We start from the raw sequence: 18,827 nt of genomic DNA, 5'->3' as shown, positions 1-18,827 counted from the left end.
TTGCATTGATGGAATGGAACTGAACAGCTAAATAGGCAGAGCGAAAGAACAGCATGTGGAGATCTAATATACAGTAGATTATTGTTTAATAGCATTTAAAAACGCATTAGAGATGAACCAGTTGATTAATTTATTGACATAAAATGAATCAAGTAATTGTTTAAGGATACTTTTAAGCATCATGGGCTGTGATGGGCATTTTCCAGAAACAAACATTTTATATTGAGAAAAAAATCACAGCAGGTGAAACAATAAATCGTCTGCAGTTGTAATTCCATATCTACAAGCATGCTTTGTCTGTGTAGAAATCTGCAGTCGAATCATTTAAATTCACTATTTTGATCTGGTTTCTTATTTAAGCTAGTACAGTAGTTAAATCACATTGGCACAAAACCCACAACTGTAATCCACAAGCTAGTTCAATTCTATGTTGAATTACAACATTTGGCATTTTGGATCAAAATGAAAAGATTAACTGAGCCTAATTGGGACGTAAAGAAGGGTTATTCAGTGCCCCCCACCCCCCACCTCTTTCTCTGCGACACGTGTGTGGCTTTAGCACGGTCTAATCCAGACCCTCGTGCTTGAATGGGATTTGGGTGAAAACCAACAAACTAGGCCACGGAGCCTCGGGGTGAGTCAGTGACAGTGTTACACTAAAAATACATCACGTTGGAATAATTAAGAAAATGAATTTCTTAAGTGTGTGGACCATCACTTTTAATTACCGTGCTCCCTAAAGGGCGAAACTAGAACCAGTCTAATGAGGGTGAACAAGAGAGGCAGATTGTAAAGACAGCAGACAAAGCTAGGATAAATCTCATTATCTGCATGTGTATTCCAGCACATTTTTGCTTATCGAATTCCATATTTTTTCCATGACTATTCCATAAAACAGAGCCAACTTTCCATTGCAATCAATGTCTGTGTGCAGTTACAACTATCACTTGTGACATGAACATGTATTACATTTAAAACACAGCAGACCTTTCAGCTGCCAAACACTACTACGAACACTGTTGAAAAGTAAAACAAATACTCAAAACATGAAGATGTTTAAGGTGTTCTACAACGCAGAACCACACACATCTCAATGCACCTGTTACGGAGTGTTTAATGAGGATCTTCACATTAACTGTATTCTGCAGTTAGTTTCAGGTAAATTTTCTGTAGCTAGTAGCAGACTAGGATACTCACTACTACTACTACTTACAGTTAAATAATAGTTTAACTGATACTGTTACATTCAGGCTTCTGTCATCTGTGACCAAGCAAATACTGACTGGCATCTTAAGTATTATCTAGCCTACTACCTACCTAAATACCCTTTCTGGAGCATGATCTGTAGATGCTCTTTTTATTGTAGCTAGTTATTCATTTAGATTTTCTGCATCAGTTTACTGCTAACTAAGTTTAGCAATTAAACTAGCTTAGACAGGCTAGTGTGCTGCTAATACAACATTGTAAATGACAGTATATTACTGTTGGATTAACTGTTCATCAATGTATTGTACTATTTGTACTTTTAGCAACCAAGCCAAGTCAATGGAAAAATGAGATCAGATGTGAATTTGTGTCTTTTTAAGTTGTAAAATGTTTCAACCTGAGCGAAGATTTGCATGTATCCAGGGGGTTTATGAATGAGATGCTGAAGAAAAAGGTGTTAATGGTGAGAAATAACGCATAAGAACCAGAGTTTCTGGTGAGGTCTGAGTTCGTTTGGAGGCTGAGCTAAACACACACTCCCAGAAACAGGCAAACGCAGTCGGTGTGTCCATTTTAAGCTAGCTTAAATCTAACATCTGTACAGTAGATGTAAACACAAACAGGCAAGCGGTGACATTCGCACAAATTCACATACCTTCTAAGTATCTGTTTTTACTGTTTGGCTCACTGTTATATATTTTATTTTTTATACTTCTTGTAACACTATGCTTGTGTGTACTGTAGGGCTGAAATGATTCATCGATAAAATCGATTCATAAAATGCTTCGACACAAGCAAAAGTACTTCTTGAAAGACGCATCGATGAATCATTGAAATAATCTATTTGAATCCTAAAATCATCATTAGCTGCAGCCCTAGTGTACTGGATTATTACTTCCTAAGGACAGAAGAAACTAATGTGTTGAAAATAAGTTTAACACCAGAAATGGTCAAGTTGCTACTATTTTTAATTTTACTGCAAAAATATCTGCTTATGTATTTAAGATGCCTGACATTTATTTATTTATTTCTTCAGAAGACCTCCAGAGTTATCAAAAGAGTTTGGAACAACAAGACTATTAACTTCTCTGTGTTGAGTAAATATGCTTTTGGTATGTCGTCTGCTCAGTGACGTCACACCACTGTTTTCTCTACACTTTGCCCGGCCAGCTGGGAAAGACTATAATCTACACTTAGCTTTAGGGCTGGGCAATATGGCCAAAAAATGTTATCACAATAAAAAATTTCATTATGATTTTTGCTCCTGGGTGAAAATTGAAGAAACCAGATGGTTAATTATGTGGTTAAACTTTTCTTTATGGTCAGAATGTGACAAACACTTTATGCCAAACAGTGGATCACTTAACAAATCTGACATAGAACCTTCAAAACTACTAAAATGAAATCTTTTTCAACAAATATGATTAGTAAATCTTTTTTCTGTCCCTTTTTCTCAACAAAATACATTTTTTAATAGAAAAATGAAGTGCTAATTTGTAAGTGATTCATATGAATTAAACCAAATATTTATATTTATTATTATTAATAATAATTATAATTATAATAATAAATATTTATATAATAATAATTATCATTATTGTTTTATTGCCCAGCCCTAGTTAGCTTGCTGATTACATGGGACGAGATAATGTGTTGTCACAAAAAAGTGGATAAACACAAGTTGTGTGTGTGTGGTTACCCAACACTCAAGAAATACAGACAAACAAGGCTTCTGTGAAAACAGCCAATAATATTAGCATAACAGCAAATCCACAGTATTACAAAACAAAACTGATGATACTACTACTAATATAATATAGTAGCTTTGTGTGCACTGTGAGGGCTGCATAAGCAAGAGAGAGGCATGTAAATGGGGCAAGTGTTATTACAGGGGTATCAATAGCTTGAGCGGGGAGCAGCATCAATGGGCCGACTCTGTGGCGCTGCACTGCCGCTCCCTCTGGGACAGTGTGTCCACAGCAGGAAGATTGAAATCAGTTTACAGCATGAGGAGACACATTAATCCTATTACCACCAATCCGGTCGTTATGGTTTTTATTGAGGCAGGAGCTTTTCCTAGTCAGCAGCACTTAGGCTTCAGTAGAACACATACACAAACACACGCATTATGTCATCAGCTAACCTAATTAAACTCACAATTACACAAATACACACACACACACACACTTTTACCATGCTTGTCCACACAGTCTTACACCCAGATTCACACTTTAGATGCAATGGTAATCCAAAGAGTTACACAACATTACATAAACTGGCTAAGAGATGCTACAATCAGAGCATTACCTCGGTGGTGATGCAGCACCCAGCTAGTGATGATTAAGCATTACAAGAGCAAAGGTAAGAGCATGGCTGCATTGCTTACAAAGTGTAATGCATATTTCATATTATTTTTTATTATCATATATTTCACAGATAGTCATATTTCAGTATCGAAACGTATGGGTATAAGAACATATACTAAAGTACAGTACAATTTTGAGGTACTTGTACTTGAATATTTCCATTTTCTGTTATTAACAGTGCTACTCCTTTAAGAAGAAGACGACAAAAACATACTTTATTAATCCCACAAGGGGAAATTCAATGTTCTCACTCTGGTGTTATTATTAATATACACACACAGGTCTGAAACACACACATGCACATGCAACAACACACAGTCCACAACACTGATCTGAGCTGGACTCAAACTGGCGACTCTCCAGTTCCCAGCCTATTATTTAAGCTATAGTTGCTATTTACTTACAGATTCAACAAATTAAACAAAATATAATAAATTAATGATTATTAAAATATTAATTTAGCTAACTATTTTTTATTAAAATTAGTCTCAGCATTACTAGTTGCAACATTATGGTGATATGCAAATTAATGCATTAATAACTATAATACACTATATTATTCTGAAAAGGGATATTCTGAATAATGAGCAATTTTACTTTTGGTATTTGCATATTTTGATGAAAGTACTTCATCATAGAGCATTTGTATACTGTAGTATTTTGTGCTACTTTTACTTCAAAGTAAAAGATCTGAATGCTTCTGCCACAACTGCCTATGGGTATGGATTATCTGTTACTTAACAGATATTAATTTGATTACATTTGTTTAAGTCATTTCTTCTTCACCACTTGAGAAACAAATGTTATTTTGTTTGACTACTCTAGTGAAAAACACTCCTTACAATTTCCTACAAGCTAATATGATATTTTCATATTGCTTGTTTTGTTTAACCAGAAGTCCCAAACTTAATGTTATTGACTTGATATAAAGCTGAAACCAGTCGATGTTTGTCATTTCTGCTTGATGAATGAATGTAAACAGTGATTTACACAATGTTAATAAAGTTCACCTTCAGCTTGCAGCTTGCTGTAGACACAATGGTCTGAAGCCCTACTGTATTCCTTTAAGGTCACTGGTTTGTCATAGCTATTTTCAGCTCTAAAACTGCTTTGTCTTTCTAGAGCTGTTTGGACTGGAAACTCTATTGGAAATTCTGACGGGAAAATTATGTTGGACCAGTAATTTCAATAACAAAGGCCAATCACTGTATGATGCTGTCCCCATGCTCTTGCTTGGCGAATAAATTGTGGCGAGTAAATTGTGGGCCTCTACAGTCCACTGCGAGGCCTTTTCTTCATGTCATCTTTGCCACAAGGTAACCAGACACCCCACCCAGGAGACTGTCCTTTGTTCTACGTCACCCTAACGGACGCAGCCTTAACCTTTAGATGACACCTGAGCCCCAGCACTTCTCTAGGGTTTCAGGCCAATGTGAGCTGCCCATCTCCACCTGCCTAGTGCCCAGACTGGGGGGAGCAGGCACACCTGAGCCCACTGCTATGGCCCAGGATTGCTCAACCTGGCCAAGATGCAGATCTGGTTTCCTACCAGAACATGATACTGTCACCGTCTGCATCCATCTTGTCTGTCCTGCCTCTGCTCCTCTGCCTCTTGCCTTCACCCCAAACAACTGGTCAGAGTGCATCACAACAGCGTTTTTAATTGCAGGGCCTGGACCATATTAAAATTCAGAGCTGATTTATGTTTGATGAGTATGGAGTGAGAGGTGGGTATGTGTCCTTTCTCTAAATAACACTGCAGAAAAATGTGTTACTAACTAAATGGCCTATGATTTATATTAAATAAACCGATGTAGGCAATAAATCCAAATTAACTAGGATAATACTAAAACTTGATGATACTTAAACTTGATTCTAATGTAGAAATATGAGCACTGTCTGTTCTAGAGCTGAAACGATTAAGCAATTAATCCTTCTGCAGAAAATGAATCAGCAAATGGTTAGTAATTTTTCAAGCAAAATTAGCAAATATAAAGGAGTTCCACTTTCTTACCTGTGAGGACTTACATGATAGTAAACTGAATATCTTTGGTTTTTAGACCAAAAACCGCTATTTGAAGGCGTCTCTATGGGCTTTAGGAAATTGTGATGGGCATTTTCACAGTTTTCTGACGTTTTATAGACCAAATAAGGAGGAAATAATCTGCAGATAAATAAATATAAAATCCATTCTTCTGTTACCCTCTACATAGCCATTTATCTATTTATTCGGTGCACTCAGTAAAAAAATGCAAGAATATGAAATATGCCATATTTTATAAGCTATAACAAATGATAAAATGATACAATGGTGCGTTGTTTTGTATGTTGCTTTGTTGCTTCGATGCTCAAAATGACCATCACAAATTAAAGGAAGGATGTACAGTATATAAAAAAAGACAGTAGGAAAGAATGAAAACATCGCAGACTTCAGCAAAATCACTCCAGTTTAGCTGAACTACAAATAGCGGATGAGTCATCAAACCTCACCTCCTTCCTCTTAACAAGCATAATTTCTGTGACGATAAAGCCTGAGAACAGACATGACACAAGTGACAGACAAACTGGTGTAGAGACAGGCAGGCAGGCAGGAGCACTAACGGAAAGTGACCCAGGTGGACGGAAACTTCTACAGGCGTCCTCGGCGAGGAGCTGCGTGTGTTTGCTGACAGAGGTGTTTGTCTGTAGGTCTGTCAGTCTGCGCTGACTCACTGTTGTGGTTGGAGTGTGTGACTGTGTCAGTGTTACTACAGTCTTGTGCGTGTGTGTGAGGAAGAACTGTCCTCCGTGGCTTCCGCTGGAGTCTCTGTATACATAATGTCCTGGAAATCCTGTTTTCTCCCAATGCTTCCTAATTAAAACACATTTAACTCAGCGACAGACTGAAAGCCATTGTGGCACTTATCAAGAGAAAGAACAGGCCGACAGGTTAATTCATTATTTATATATATAAAAGAGCAAATACATGGGCAACCATCAAATTGGCAAATGAATAAATAAATAAATTAGATGTAACTGTAAAGGCTTGCGTCACGCTCTATGTTCTGTAATACATTCACTGCCTCCGAACGTGCTATGACCTTCACCATGTGTCCTGTGCTATCATCTGCTGATGCTGGTACATTTTCCACGTAATTATAGTGTTGTGACGAACATACACATACTGCAGCGTCTGCCGTCGACCTACAGCTCTGGCCTCACTAAACCTCACAACAACAATGGTCCTTCTCTTTTCTCCAAAATGGACACAAAGCACTTTGGTATGGCAGCCAACTGTACCACCAGCTCTGCCATTATTACAACAACAACCTGCCTTGTCCACAGCCTCTGTGTTTGGCTCATTAATAATGTAACCAGCAGAGACTGAGCCAAAGCGCGGGCAAGCCATTTCAACCGTGTCAAAACAATGGCTCCAAAACACCACAGCCAGTCACACAGCATCTCCTCTAATTAAAAACCTACCATTCACTGATTTCCTTCATGTCGCTCCCATTCAAGCACCCCTGCCATCGCCTAATCTTTTCTGTGAAGTGTCTATAAATAGCAGCAATCCAGATATTAGTTCACCCAAAGTGCTTTGCAACAAAACAGGAGTCTTTATGATTATTTTCTAATGTTCAGATTTGGAGATATTAATATTTAAAAAACAGGGGCCTTAGACGGGCTCAGATCTTGTTGAATGATAATAAAAACAAGAGCAGGGCTGACAGGGAGGTGAGCTCAATCAGAGGCCGCTCCCCACGTGCCCTGCTTTAATCTGCCCTCTCCCCCAGCGCTCTCCATCGCTCTCTGTGTGCCAGAAACCAGGATTAGTGGTGTTCTTTGTGTCATTGGAAAGTCAGCCCTCTGTCTGCTCTTTTAATTGTGCGCAGACCCCCTTTTCTTTGGGTGAGTCTGTGAGAGGTGGGCTGATAAGAGCTGCCTGACAGGAAGCTTTAGTGAAGACTACGCTCTGATCAGACTGTCCTGTGTCAAGCCTGTGTCTGGGGACACTGGCTGATCTCAGAGTTCTCACCAGGTTTCTTTAACAAAAGTAAAATATAAAGAAATAAATGACAGTGTGCTCCAAGTCTCAACTTGAAACATACTAGCAAAGGTCCTGTGTTTTAAATGAAGAGAATATGTCACGATCCAGAGTATCATTAGTTGTATCCAGCAGAAACCCTGCAGAGTCAACACCTCTGAGGTTTCACAGTATACCAATACTCTCTGAACCAGAGTCCCTGAGAAATTTTAAAGATGATGACTGCTATCCTATAATTGGGTGTCTTTCACCTTGGCTTGTCTGCAGTGGTTAGAAAGTGTAATGAGAGTTGGGAGCACAACACAGCAGTTGCCTGGCTCGGGTGGGTCAGCGGCTCATATGCATTGTTTGTTGTGTTTATATGTGCAGGACATTTTTAAGTAGCATGAAATTACAGGCACATGCCACACTTAAGTGCAGTTCATGCCATCACAGACACAAGATGCAGGCCATTCAAATTAACATATTCCCATGTACAGTATAGTATATATGTACTAGTATAAGGTTAGTGATACACATGGAGTTGGCTGCTTGACCAAAGTGCTGTGGGGATGAGGGTGGGGTGACTGGGTTCTTAAAACCTGCAGTTGCTGCTTTGGTTGCAAGAAATAGCTGAATTCAGCCTCCACCGCACTAGAGCACATTCAGCTCTGAGGAGTGGGCTGCTTGTGATGAACCATGTGTGGATGCGTCTCTCTGAAAACACACTCTGATCATGGTTTCAGGTGATTCAACTTGTGTCAGAAACTCGAGCAGCACTGTAGCTGTGGCTTATTTTTCTCCCTTCCTGTGTCCCTTTGGTGATGAGTCAAATCAGACAGGCAGACAAGCAGCCAGCAGGTGAGGGAATATATTCTGACATGGAATTTCCAAAGGGTTTAGTGGGTGAGCCAAGCTTTGGCAGACCATCTGTGTGGCCTTTTAAGCCCCAAAACTGGCACGCTGCAGTGCCAAAGGTGGGGTCCCAAGGCTCACTTAGAACACATTTAAGTGCAACTGCTTTCCTGGCTGGTGACTGACAGGCCGCATATCGGATACCTGTACTTGCCCTTAGGACAAGTCAATAAAGTATTGCTGTAAGTAGTGTTTAGTTTAGTCAATAATGAGTTCATAGGGATCTAAATGTACTAAGAGTTTTTTTTATTTAATACTACAAAGGAAAAAAACTCACGTAACCTGCGCTGCATTTATATTCCTTATGGCACCAATCACAACCCCTCATACTATTATGTTTGGCTAGATTATTCATACTAGGCTACACTTTTTTTCAGCATTAATATGATGTTTGTTTAATATTTCTCTGAAAATATAAATTGGATTGTTATGGCTCTTTTTCGGTATCCCATCTAACCTAGTGCATCTGCAGTGCTGCTGGGATGAGGAGAGAGCAGAGATAAAGAGAGGAAGAAGATGATCTGACCGCCAATGCGCCTAAAAACTGCCTCACTTCTTTCCCTGCATGGACAATTCAACTCATCACACCCTCCTATTCAACTTGCGCATCATCTCCAAATACCTCAGGATCTGAAACCTACACAATGATACACAAATTGGTGCATTAAGGATCTTTTTTTTGCTTGTGGCCCATTCTTTTCGTGTCTAATTGTCATTTCTGCAATCCTGCCAGCGTCAATCACTGTGCCATGCGAACGCGGGACATGCGTCTTGGCGAGCTGCGGCTCCCATTGATAAAAATCCTTGGCTGATAGAGGGCTGCATTCAACGTCACCAAGACATGCATGCACTTCTACAGGGCAGCATGCAATCAGTGCTGAGCAAACTGCTGCACAACCATAATGATCAGTTGCAACGTGCGTTTTTTTGGGGGGTGAAAACCGTACCTGCATTTTGTCTGACGTAAACACCTCGATGTCTACTTCGCAGGCGATGATGGTCACCATCTCCAGTTTCATATTTATCGATGGCATTACCCTTCGTGGTTGAGAAAAAAAAGCGAAATACAGTTAAAGTCTTTCTCTTTCTCTCTAGCAGGTCACAGAGAAAGAGTCTATCAGGTTCTTGCTCCAGAAACTTGACGTTAAGTCCAGCTGACTGTTCTGGTTCAGTAGAGAGTTGCTGCTGGACTCCTCACTGCACTGACGCGCTGCTGACAGTGATGCTGCAGCAGCCGCGCAAACTCTCTCTCCCTCTCTCTCGCCTGCCCTCCCCTCCGGCTCCACATTGACGTCATTACCGTCCTCACGTTCGTCGTCTTTTACGCCACTACAGTATTTGGTGAACCGTGCAGGGGGCACTGCAGAATTCACGGTCCGGTTTATTCCGCTTTTCTTGTATTTTTTTTGTGTGTTTCGTGTTCACCGAGCTGCTGGGCCGAAACATGTGTCACAGCCGTTTTGAAAATTTTCCGTTTATTAGCAAAACTGTACATGAGTACATCAAGTAATATCAGCATCAGTGTTAACCCCCTGCATTCCGACAGAGAGCCTGTTATTCCTTTGAATGAATGATGCTCTTGCGTTGCCTGCATACAACGAACACAACACTTCGGGGGTTGGACATTCTACCAGGCACTTCTAAAGTGTTATGTAAAAGCCCTAAAATACTGATCATGTAGATTTTTATGGCTGTTTGAAGAGAGGCGTGGAGGAAATTCTGAGGGCATACTGTGCAGTGAAAAAATAATAAAAACACCTTACAATGATGCAACCTAAAACAAAGTGTATTACAGTTTCAAAAATCACCATCAAATTAAATCAACACCTATCCTACATAGTCACATCAGACACATTGTAATGTCCAGGAGGCATATTCTAACACAAAGTGCTTTTACAACTCCGTAGGCAATGAGACATAGTGCTGAGATGCAGTAAACTTGGAGTTAAACAACAGACTTACCTAACATTCTGAGTGACTTATTCATAACCATAATGTAATTATTATTAAAGACAAGGTACCTGCTGAGCAGGACTAGCTCTGTACACTTGTTTGGTCCGCCTAGCGATCCTCCAGAACAAATAATCCAAACAAAACTATATCATGAGCCCTTTTTAATTTTTCATCCTCCTCTCCTTCATGGTGGCAAACCTGGCAGGACTGCATGGGTCTAACTCAGAATACTATAAACAAAAAGAGCAACCCTCGCTCTTAACTGTTAATCGTGGTTTTGATTTGAAAATGCTGGTGTTGTATTGCACACAACAGTCTTTTTCTACGCTGCTGGTTCCGAAAAGCTGGATCGCTATGTGAAAGCACACTTGGTTGCAGGATGATTATGCCGCAAAACTTTGTTCAGTATGAATGAGCAAATGTGGTATTTTGGCAGATATTCTTTTCCATTTATTGTGGGATCTCTGTATGAAAGCCGAATTTTTACGTTATAGATAGCCGTCTCTCAGAATTCCCATGATGCATGACGGTGAAAGGAGTTTTGTCAAAATTAGTTTGAAATACAAATGTTACTTTAGGATTTATGTTTTTTTAAACATGTCTGCTTAGAATATAGTGTTTTTTTCCCTTCATTGTGGTGGTTTATCATTGAAACCAGGAGTGAAGTCACTGTTACGCTTGATAAGAACAGCGGAACTTTGTTTCATCAAACAATGTAATCAACTGACACAAGCTTGGCCGCCTACGTAGGGGGGCCCCCCACCCAGCAGGGGCCCTGGGCCAGCCGCCCCCATGCACCCCACGCTACCTGTGCTTATACGCACCTGGTTATGGGGGGTTGCAAGTAGATGTTGTTTTGTATTAGGGGTTAACAAGCAAAAAGGGTTGGGAACCACTGCAATAAACTGTGTGGGTGTTCTTGTTGTCTCCATCACCTGCACACCAGCATTATTACAAGCAGAACACAAGTGTCACAGCTATAGTTTACTGATAATATCCTTGTAATCAAAGTACAATCATATAACAAATGTGTTATACTACATATATACCATAAAATATTGTTTTGTATAAATTATGAGCTAAAATTACTGGCTCACTGACAGACATCCACAGCACATTGCGTCAAAAAATCAATGCCCAGTGAAGGCATCTACAGCACTGCCCATTTATTTCTCCTTTCAAGGCATAATTGCATAACCATGGCTGTCAGCTGCATGCTCCAGAGATAGTGCTGCCTTCAGTTGACATGGTTTGTGGCTTCGTGGGCCTAAGAATAACAGAAAAACAACACGGTTATATGGCGGTCACGCTGATGTGTTCGGTGCTAAAGCTGCTGTCTCCCTGTGTGCTGTCTGCAGATACAGAAAATTAATAGACTTATAATTTGGGCATTTGGGCAGATGCCTTGTTGATCCTGGAAAGACTCTGATATGAACACTTTAAAAGAACTTCTTAGTGAGCTGTACTGTACTTTTGGCGCTGACTTGTTGATTGGAGATTAACTGTACTGTGGCCCTTTATCACTCACAGTAAAGCAGCTGATGAAGCTGACTGCTGCCACAGCTCCTTCCCTCTTAATTATCATGATACAGTGCGAGTTTCCACTTAAATGATTGGTCACTCAGACCAATCATTTAAAATATTCCCACAGACATTAGGCCATTGCATAATATCCTAACAAACCATGTCTTCTTTCCATCAGGCAGACCATCTTTCTCTCTCTCTCTCTCTCTCTCACTCCCTCCATTTCATAATAATAATTGTCCGGCCGGCTGAGACAGCTAAGTCCCCTATAAGCCATTAATATTAAGGCTCTAGGCAGTGAGGGCTATTTATGTCTGTGTGTCAGGCATTGTCCACGCTGTGTAGACGGAGAACATGAGTGAGATATGTGAGGATGACTGTGACATTCCTCCACCAGACAGCCTCAGTCAGTCATCCAGTCTGGAACAATCCGCCTCTAAATGCCCAAAACGCCACACATCAAGACACTGTAACATGTTTGCCCTGAGCCTGAACAGCATGGTCAGCTGCTTCATCTGCTGGCAGTGAATCTGTTTTATTCTTTTAAGTCATGATAGTAAGAGCAGGCAGTATAGAAGATGTTACTTGACAGGTCTAAATAATAATTCAAAATCAGCCCCCACAGCTCATTAATGACTAGCTCAGAAGTGATAAAGCAGTGTGCCTGTGTTGCCCTTTCTTCTGAATCCACTCTGGAATCTAATGTAGTCTTAGCTCGCCAAAAGCTTTGATCATTTATTTATGGCTCGTTGGAAAATTCTCTTTTCACTTGCCCCTGTTTACAAAGCCCTGGGTCAACAGAAGATGGTAGAGATTCACTGTCTTGCTGAAGGTAACTTCAGTTGAGCACATGCTTTGCTGATGCAATTAGTTTAGTTGCGTTACTGCTGCAATGTATAGCATTGATTCCCAACCAGGTGTACTTGTACTCCAGGGGGACTGCGGTTACCATGGGATATGTGGAAAGCCAATACAAAAAAGCAGGATTTAATCAAATATGTCCACAAATTTTGTTTAGGAGGAAAATAAACACACAAATAGATCACAAATTGGTGTGGTGCTGGTCTGTGTGGTAAATCTATTGGCATAATAACAAGCTAGCTGCGAGAGTCTGTACACAGTAAGCACATCCGTCTGAGTCAGTTGTAACCATAGATTGTATAAAACATGGATGTAGTCTCAGTGACGTCACCTAGGAATTTCTGAAGAGCTGTTGGGCAGTTCAATGTGGGAGGTGTCACGAGGCTCCGGCCGTTGCCATCTCAGCAGTCCCCGACTTTGGCTAATTCAAAAATGGGCAGAGGTGGAGCTGAGGTGGGCCATAAGAAAGCCTGGTTGCTGAAACCACCTAGTGGCTGACCACCTGTGATGGCACCCACCTGTTATCAAAGCGGCCTGCCCTTAATTATGTATAACATTAAGCCATAATTTAATTTAAACAGGTGACGAGTACAGTCAGTTTCATAAAGGGGGAAATTAGCTATAGAGACAAAAACATTTTTGTACCCAGCTGTATTGTGTTTATTTCTGCTGTAAAGCTGGGCATTTTAAACATAGGGGTCTATGGTCAATTGGGCATTCGAGGAACTGAAGTTTTTGGCACTTTCGCGTCTGCTTCAGTTTTCAGCCCTGGAGGTTGCACCTTGGTTGTAACACCTGAACTCCATGTGCTGGGATTGAAAGTGCATGAAAACATGAAGTTAGCAAGTAAGCAGAGAAGTTGAAATAGTTGGAGATAGTAAGAGTAAAGGGCAAATGGCTGCTTAATGATAATGAATATAAATAACTGAAATAGCATAAAAGAAAAAATGTTTGAACTAGATAACAGTAATGGATAAATGGCTGAAATCACTGAAAATAATGGATACATGGTTAAAGAAGTTAGCAAACAGTAATAGAAAAAATGGTTGTTTTTTTTACTGATGTAAATGTAAATGCTCCGTACTTGTATAGCGCCTTTCTAGTCTTTTCGACCACTCAAAGCGCTTTTACAGTACATCTGCATTCACCAGTCATACACATTCATACACTGAGCCTAAGTGCTCAAACGGAAACTAACATTCACACACATTCATACACTGGCGGAACAGCCGACAGGGGCAAATCGGGGTTCAGTATCTTGCCCAAGGACACTTCGACACGCAACCAGGGGGAGCCAGGGATTGAACCGCCGACCTTCCGATTAACGGCCAACCCGCTCTACCTCCTGAGCCACAGCCGCCCTGATTAATTACTGAAAATGCTAAAAGTAATCGACAAATGGTTAAAACATACAGCTTCTGCCACTCCAAGTGTCTAGGAATGCAGACTTGAACTGACCTAAACTTTGACAATTCAATTGTATGAAAAAAAATATTTAGGGCTGGGCATGTTAACACGTTATTATCGCATTAACGCATTAATTAATTAACGCCGACAATTATTTTATCGCTCGTTAATGCATTTAAAAAATATCTATTATTATTTTGGAAGTCCGTTGCTCACTGGCTCTGAATACACATACAGTCAAACCATGGGTCACAGGAGGGGTGGGATGTTGATCATCCTGCAAATCACCCACCCAAACAAGCAGCGGAGGGAGGCCTCGGCAGACTACACTGGATGCAGTGTAAGACAGCGCTACGCGATTAAGGCAGGCGCTCTGTAGCCTATTTAACTTAAGTTAAAATTATAGGCTACATAGGCTAACTTTACCTGATAGGCCTACAGTTTTGCGGGGATGCTCTGCCATGCGAATTCCCTCCTGTTGGTGTCCTATGTAGTAAACAGTAATAGATTCTGGAAACTCACAAACAGCGACGATCAGTCTCTTGCAATGATTTGTGCTGAGCGCCGCGAACAAAATGTTCAAGACAATTCAACTTCGGCGATCACCACCGTGACAGTTTCAGGGGAATGCACCCACTTGTCGCTACACCTTGTGCTCGACCACTTCACCTCACTCTAACAGGGAAACATAGACTATTTATGCTGCTCCCTGATAAAACATTTTTTTTCTGCTGATACCTGTTCAGAACCTGCCCCCAAGAAAACTGGACTCTGATGGTAACTTTTTTAACAAGATAGATAAAAGGTAATGCCCTGGCAGTGGGCTTTGGTTTAATATTTGATTTGATCACATTAATGTTTCAGTTGAGATGTACGAAATTTATTAAGAAATATTTTATTGCTACTATGTAAAGGGAATACTGCTGGTAAAAAGCACCTTATTTGTTTAGTGTTTGCAAACCACGTTATTGCACTGTTGTATATATAGCAGTATATTTAAATTAAAAGTGCGCAATACACTACTTTAGAATTCTTTATTCAATTTTGCGCATAACAATGTGATTAATTGTGATTAATTACATGCGATTTAATCGTTGCCCAGCACTAAAAATATTGTAATAATATCCACTTTATATAAGTAATAGTGTTATATAACACTAAAATCAATTCAATTGAACATTACAGGTGGTGGGATGTGGGGGTATGTCTGAAAAAAGGGTTGGGAACCGCTGTTGTATAGTACTTTGACAATGTATACTTCAATGTTTCTGGTTATCAAAGCACTGTGTTGATGCACTCCTCTGATTCCAGTTGTCGCTGCTGATAGGATGGATCGCTGTGGATGATGAAGCACTTTTCTTCCTCTCTGGCCTCATTCTGCAGCTCCCCTCCTTCTCCACCTCCAGCTCCTCATTCTCAATTCTCTTCTCCTCATTCACAATTCCCTCTGTTAGATCTCGCAGTCAGCACGCCCCCGAACAAGACACCGTGTAGGAAAATATAACACTCTTTATCCATTTCAGATAAGAATTTGAAACTGAGAAGAACGACGGCTCATTTCTTACAAAATGCAGATGATTATAACATTTCAAATGCTGCCACCTTGTAAGACTTGATAATAGCAGTATTAGTTCTTAAATAGTAATTAGTATATTTCCCAAAATGTCGAACTATTCTTTCAAGGACAATCAAGATTTTTCTGCTGTACACTGTAGCAATTTCTTATAGTGATGCAGTGAAAGCTACAGTGAAGCTGCCTTTTCTTGTGGTTTTGATGTGTGTTGTTGCCAACCAAATGTAAATGGATCATAACAGGCAAATAATAACACAGAGGAGATGGTCAGATTAGGGAAATGGAAATCTTTGCTCTGTATCTTACTGTACATGCACCTGAATTCAGAGAGATAAGGCACAGAGTTAATCGAATAGTGGAAATCTAGGTGTTGCAAAGTCTCTAATGTGCGTGATGCACTTCATAAGAGATGAGAAGAGGAGGAGACAGAGAGGCAGCAGAGATGCTCAAAGGGTGAGACACTGTGTCTCAGACTCACTGACGAGCAGAATTTGTATTCTGAAGTGGAGCTCTGCAGCAGGGAGGAGGAAATCAGGGCAGTGGATCATCACAGTGGGCTGATATACGCATGCTCATAATACACATGTATGTTTTTGCACGCCAGCTCACACAGAAACAAACAACATAACGCATGAATACAATGATGCAAATATATACTGTATTTGTGCTACATCATTTGTGAAAATTAACCATAACAGACACACGCACACACACTAGTAAACATGTATTCACTACAAGAATTCACAGACACACGAATGATATGAGCTTTGTCTGTATGTGTGTATGTGTGTGTGTGTGTGTGCGTGCATGCTGTGTGTGTGTGATGTGACAGCAGAAGACAGGAAGAAATGAAAACAAACTCCAGAGCTCAGCCACTGCAGGCATGCAGATAGGCTGTGGCTGCACTATCTTCATGACCCCCCCCCCCACACACACACACACACACACACAGCCTCACACGCTCCATCCCTTCACTGCCAACCTCACACCAGGCTACCTCACTTGGCCCAGCCAAACCAACCCCTGGTGCCAGCGCCAATGCAGCTGCTGTAATCTAGGCCAAGCTATTTATAAAGCAGGCAGCCAAGTACAGGCACAGGGAGCCAGGGGGAGACAGAGGAATGGGAGGATAAAAGAGTGTCTACAGGGCAGAGAGACAGATCTGTAGAGTGTAGGTGAGAAAGAGCAGGGGAGAACAGAGAAGCGCAGAGAGGCGGGAGGGCGTATAGGGAATAAAAGTAGTCAGAGGGTGAGTAAAAGAAGAAAGAAATGCAGAGAGAGAGAGAGAGAGAGAGAGAGAGAGAGAGAGAGAGAGAGAGGTCCTGTCAAGTGCAAAGGACAGCATGAGTAACTGAGGACGAGCAGACACCAGCCATCAAACCTAAATGACAAACACAAGTAGCCTCGATCAACACTCCTTCAAAGCCTGAAGTTTGTTTTATCTGGTGGTTTGAATTCTGCCAGCAAGCTGACAGGATGAAATGTGAGGGAGGGACTGTCGCTGCTGCGGCGTTTAGCGATTTGGATGTGAGAAATGTTGACAGATAAGTTTTACATGACTTCTGGCAGTCAAGCTTTAATTAATAGTGATAGACAACTCCCAGAGGCCAACTCTGACTGTAACTCTTTTCTCCTAATTAACTAAAATGAGCCTGTTATCATGGGAAATGTGTACATGCAACTGTACGAGTAGAGTGTGATCACAGAATGTTTGCCAACGTTAGAACAGTTTTTCCTCCCTCTGGTTTAAAGTGGGTGGTGCTCAGGTGGAAAAGGTGATGTCACTACTTCTCAGCACCAATCAGGATTTAACCATCAAAATCTGATGACAATTGTTGGTTGTTTGCTCATGCTGCCAGTCAAATCTGATCAAACTACACCCTCACAGTCCTAATGAGATAAGTTAGAAGATTTGAGTGTTTAATACTTAATAAATAATACATAAGGATTTTTACCTCCAAATGTCGAATGTTAATAAATGAATACTTTGAGAAATACTTAAGGTTTGAATGTTTTGAGTTTAATTATGGGTTTACATATTGAAATTCTGATGACTCCAGTTGCCAAGTTGTCATGGGAATTAAGGCATGATTAACATTTGTACTCTATCAGGAGTAGTTTCATTAATTTTGTATGAAAATAATCCCATACAAATGTTTTTAGAATAGGCAAATGGATGGCTTACTGTATGTAGCGCCTTTCTAGTCTTCCGACCACTCAAAGCGCTTTACAATACGTGTCACATTCATCCCATTCACACACACTCACATACACGCCACAGCCATCAGGAGCAATTTGGGGTTCAGTATCTTGCTCAAGGACACGATGACATGCTGACTAGACGAGCCAGGGAATCCCCAACCTCTCAATAATAGTTTATCAGATCAGTGCAGCCAACGTTTGGAAATAAGGCGACCCCATATGGGGTCCAAACCCGATTAACAAACCAACAAACTTCACCATACACAAAATAATCAAACTTAGTGTTACTACCAAAAAGACCCAACAACATAGGGGAGGTGACGATGGTTTCATAGTTATTTGTTGAATATAATGTTGTTGTCGGGTATGGGGGATATTTCGTAGAAATAAAAACTGCTGTGAGAATGCCTTTCAATAATTTATATAATTTAGTAAATAAATAAAATGCAGCTTTATGTACAAAGTGCTTTTACAAACCACATCACAAACACTGTCCAAAGATGGGAGCCGACAGCATAGTATGTTTATGGTTCACAGCCCACATCTGGTGGGCATCCAGCAGCTGTTCAGTGTTTTAACCCAGTCTGGCTGCTTAGGAGCTGGAGAGATGAGCTGCTGTATAGTCGTGTGAGCGGGACAGAGACAGGGACAGGAGGGGGATGGACGAGGAAGCATGGAGCGACACGTGCCAATGGTTCCACTGATTGCTTTGAAATCAGGTCAAATCTTTGGATGGGTTAGGACTCTCCGACCCGCATGCATGCATCGCCACTGACACAAGACACAACAAAGGGGGGGGGGGGGGGGGGGGGGGGGG

The 18,827-nt window shown here is 40.8% G+C and overlaps 1 protein-coding gene across 2 annotated transcripts in view; it reads right to left on the bottom strand.

Moving 5' to 3' along the window:
- Nucleotides 1-18,827, bottom strand: part of rcan3 (regulator of calcineurin 3) — a 42,081-nt gene that overhangs the window by 14,000 nt on the left and 9,254 nt on the right. The window contains exon 1 of one of the 2 annotated variants that reach the window (XM_046061700.1): nt 9,438-9,633. The exons of the other annotated variant lie outside the window; for it this stretch is intronic. Within the exon in view, the coding sequence (XP_045917656.1) occupies nt 9,438-9,524 (87 nt within the window). The 5' untranslated portion in view covers nt 9,525-9,633. Of the gene's footprint in view, nt 1-9,437; nt 9,634-18,827 lie in introns of those variants that run through there. 2 annotated transcript variants of the gene reach the window in all.

The sequence above is a fragment of the Micropterus dolomieu genome, linkage group LG11 (genome assembly GCF_021292245.1).
Source record: "Micropterus dolomieu isolate WLL.071019.BEF.003 ecotype Adirondacks linkage group LG11, ASM2129224v1, whole genome shotgun sequence".
Lineage (NCBI taxonomy): Eukaryota > Metazoa > Chordata > Actinopteri > Centrarchiformes > Centrarchidae > Micropterus > Micropterus dolomieu.
This window is presented reverse-complemented; position numbering and strand designations above follow the sequence as displayed.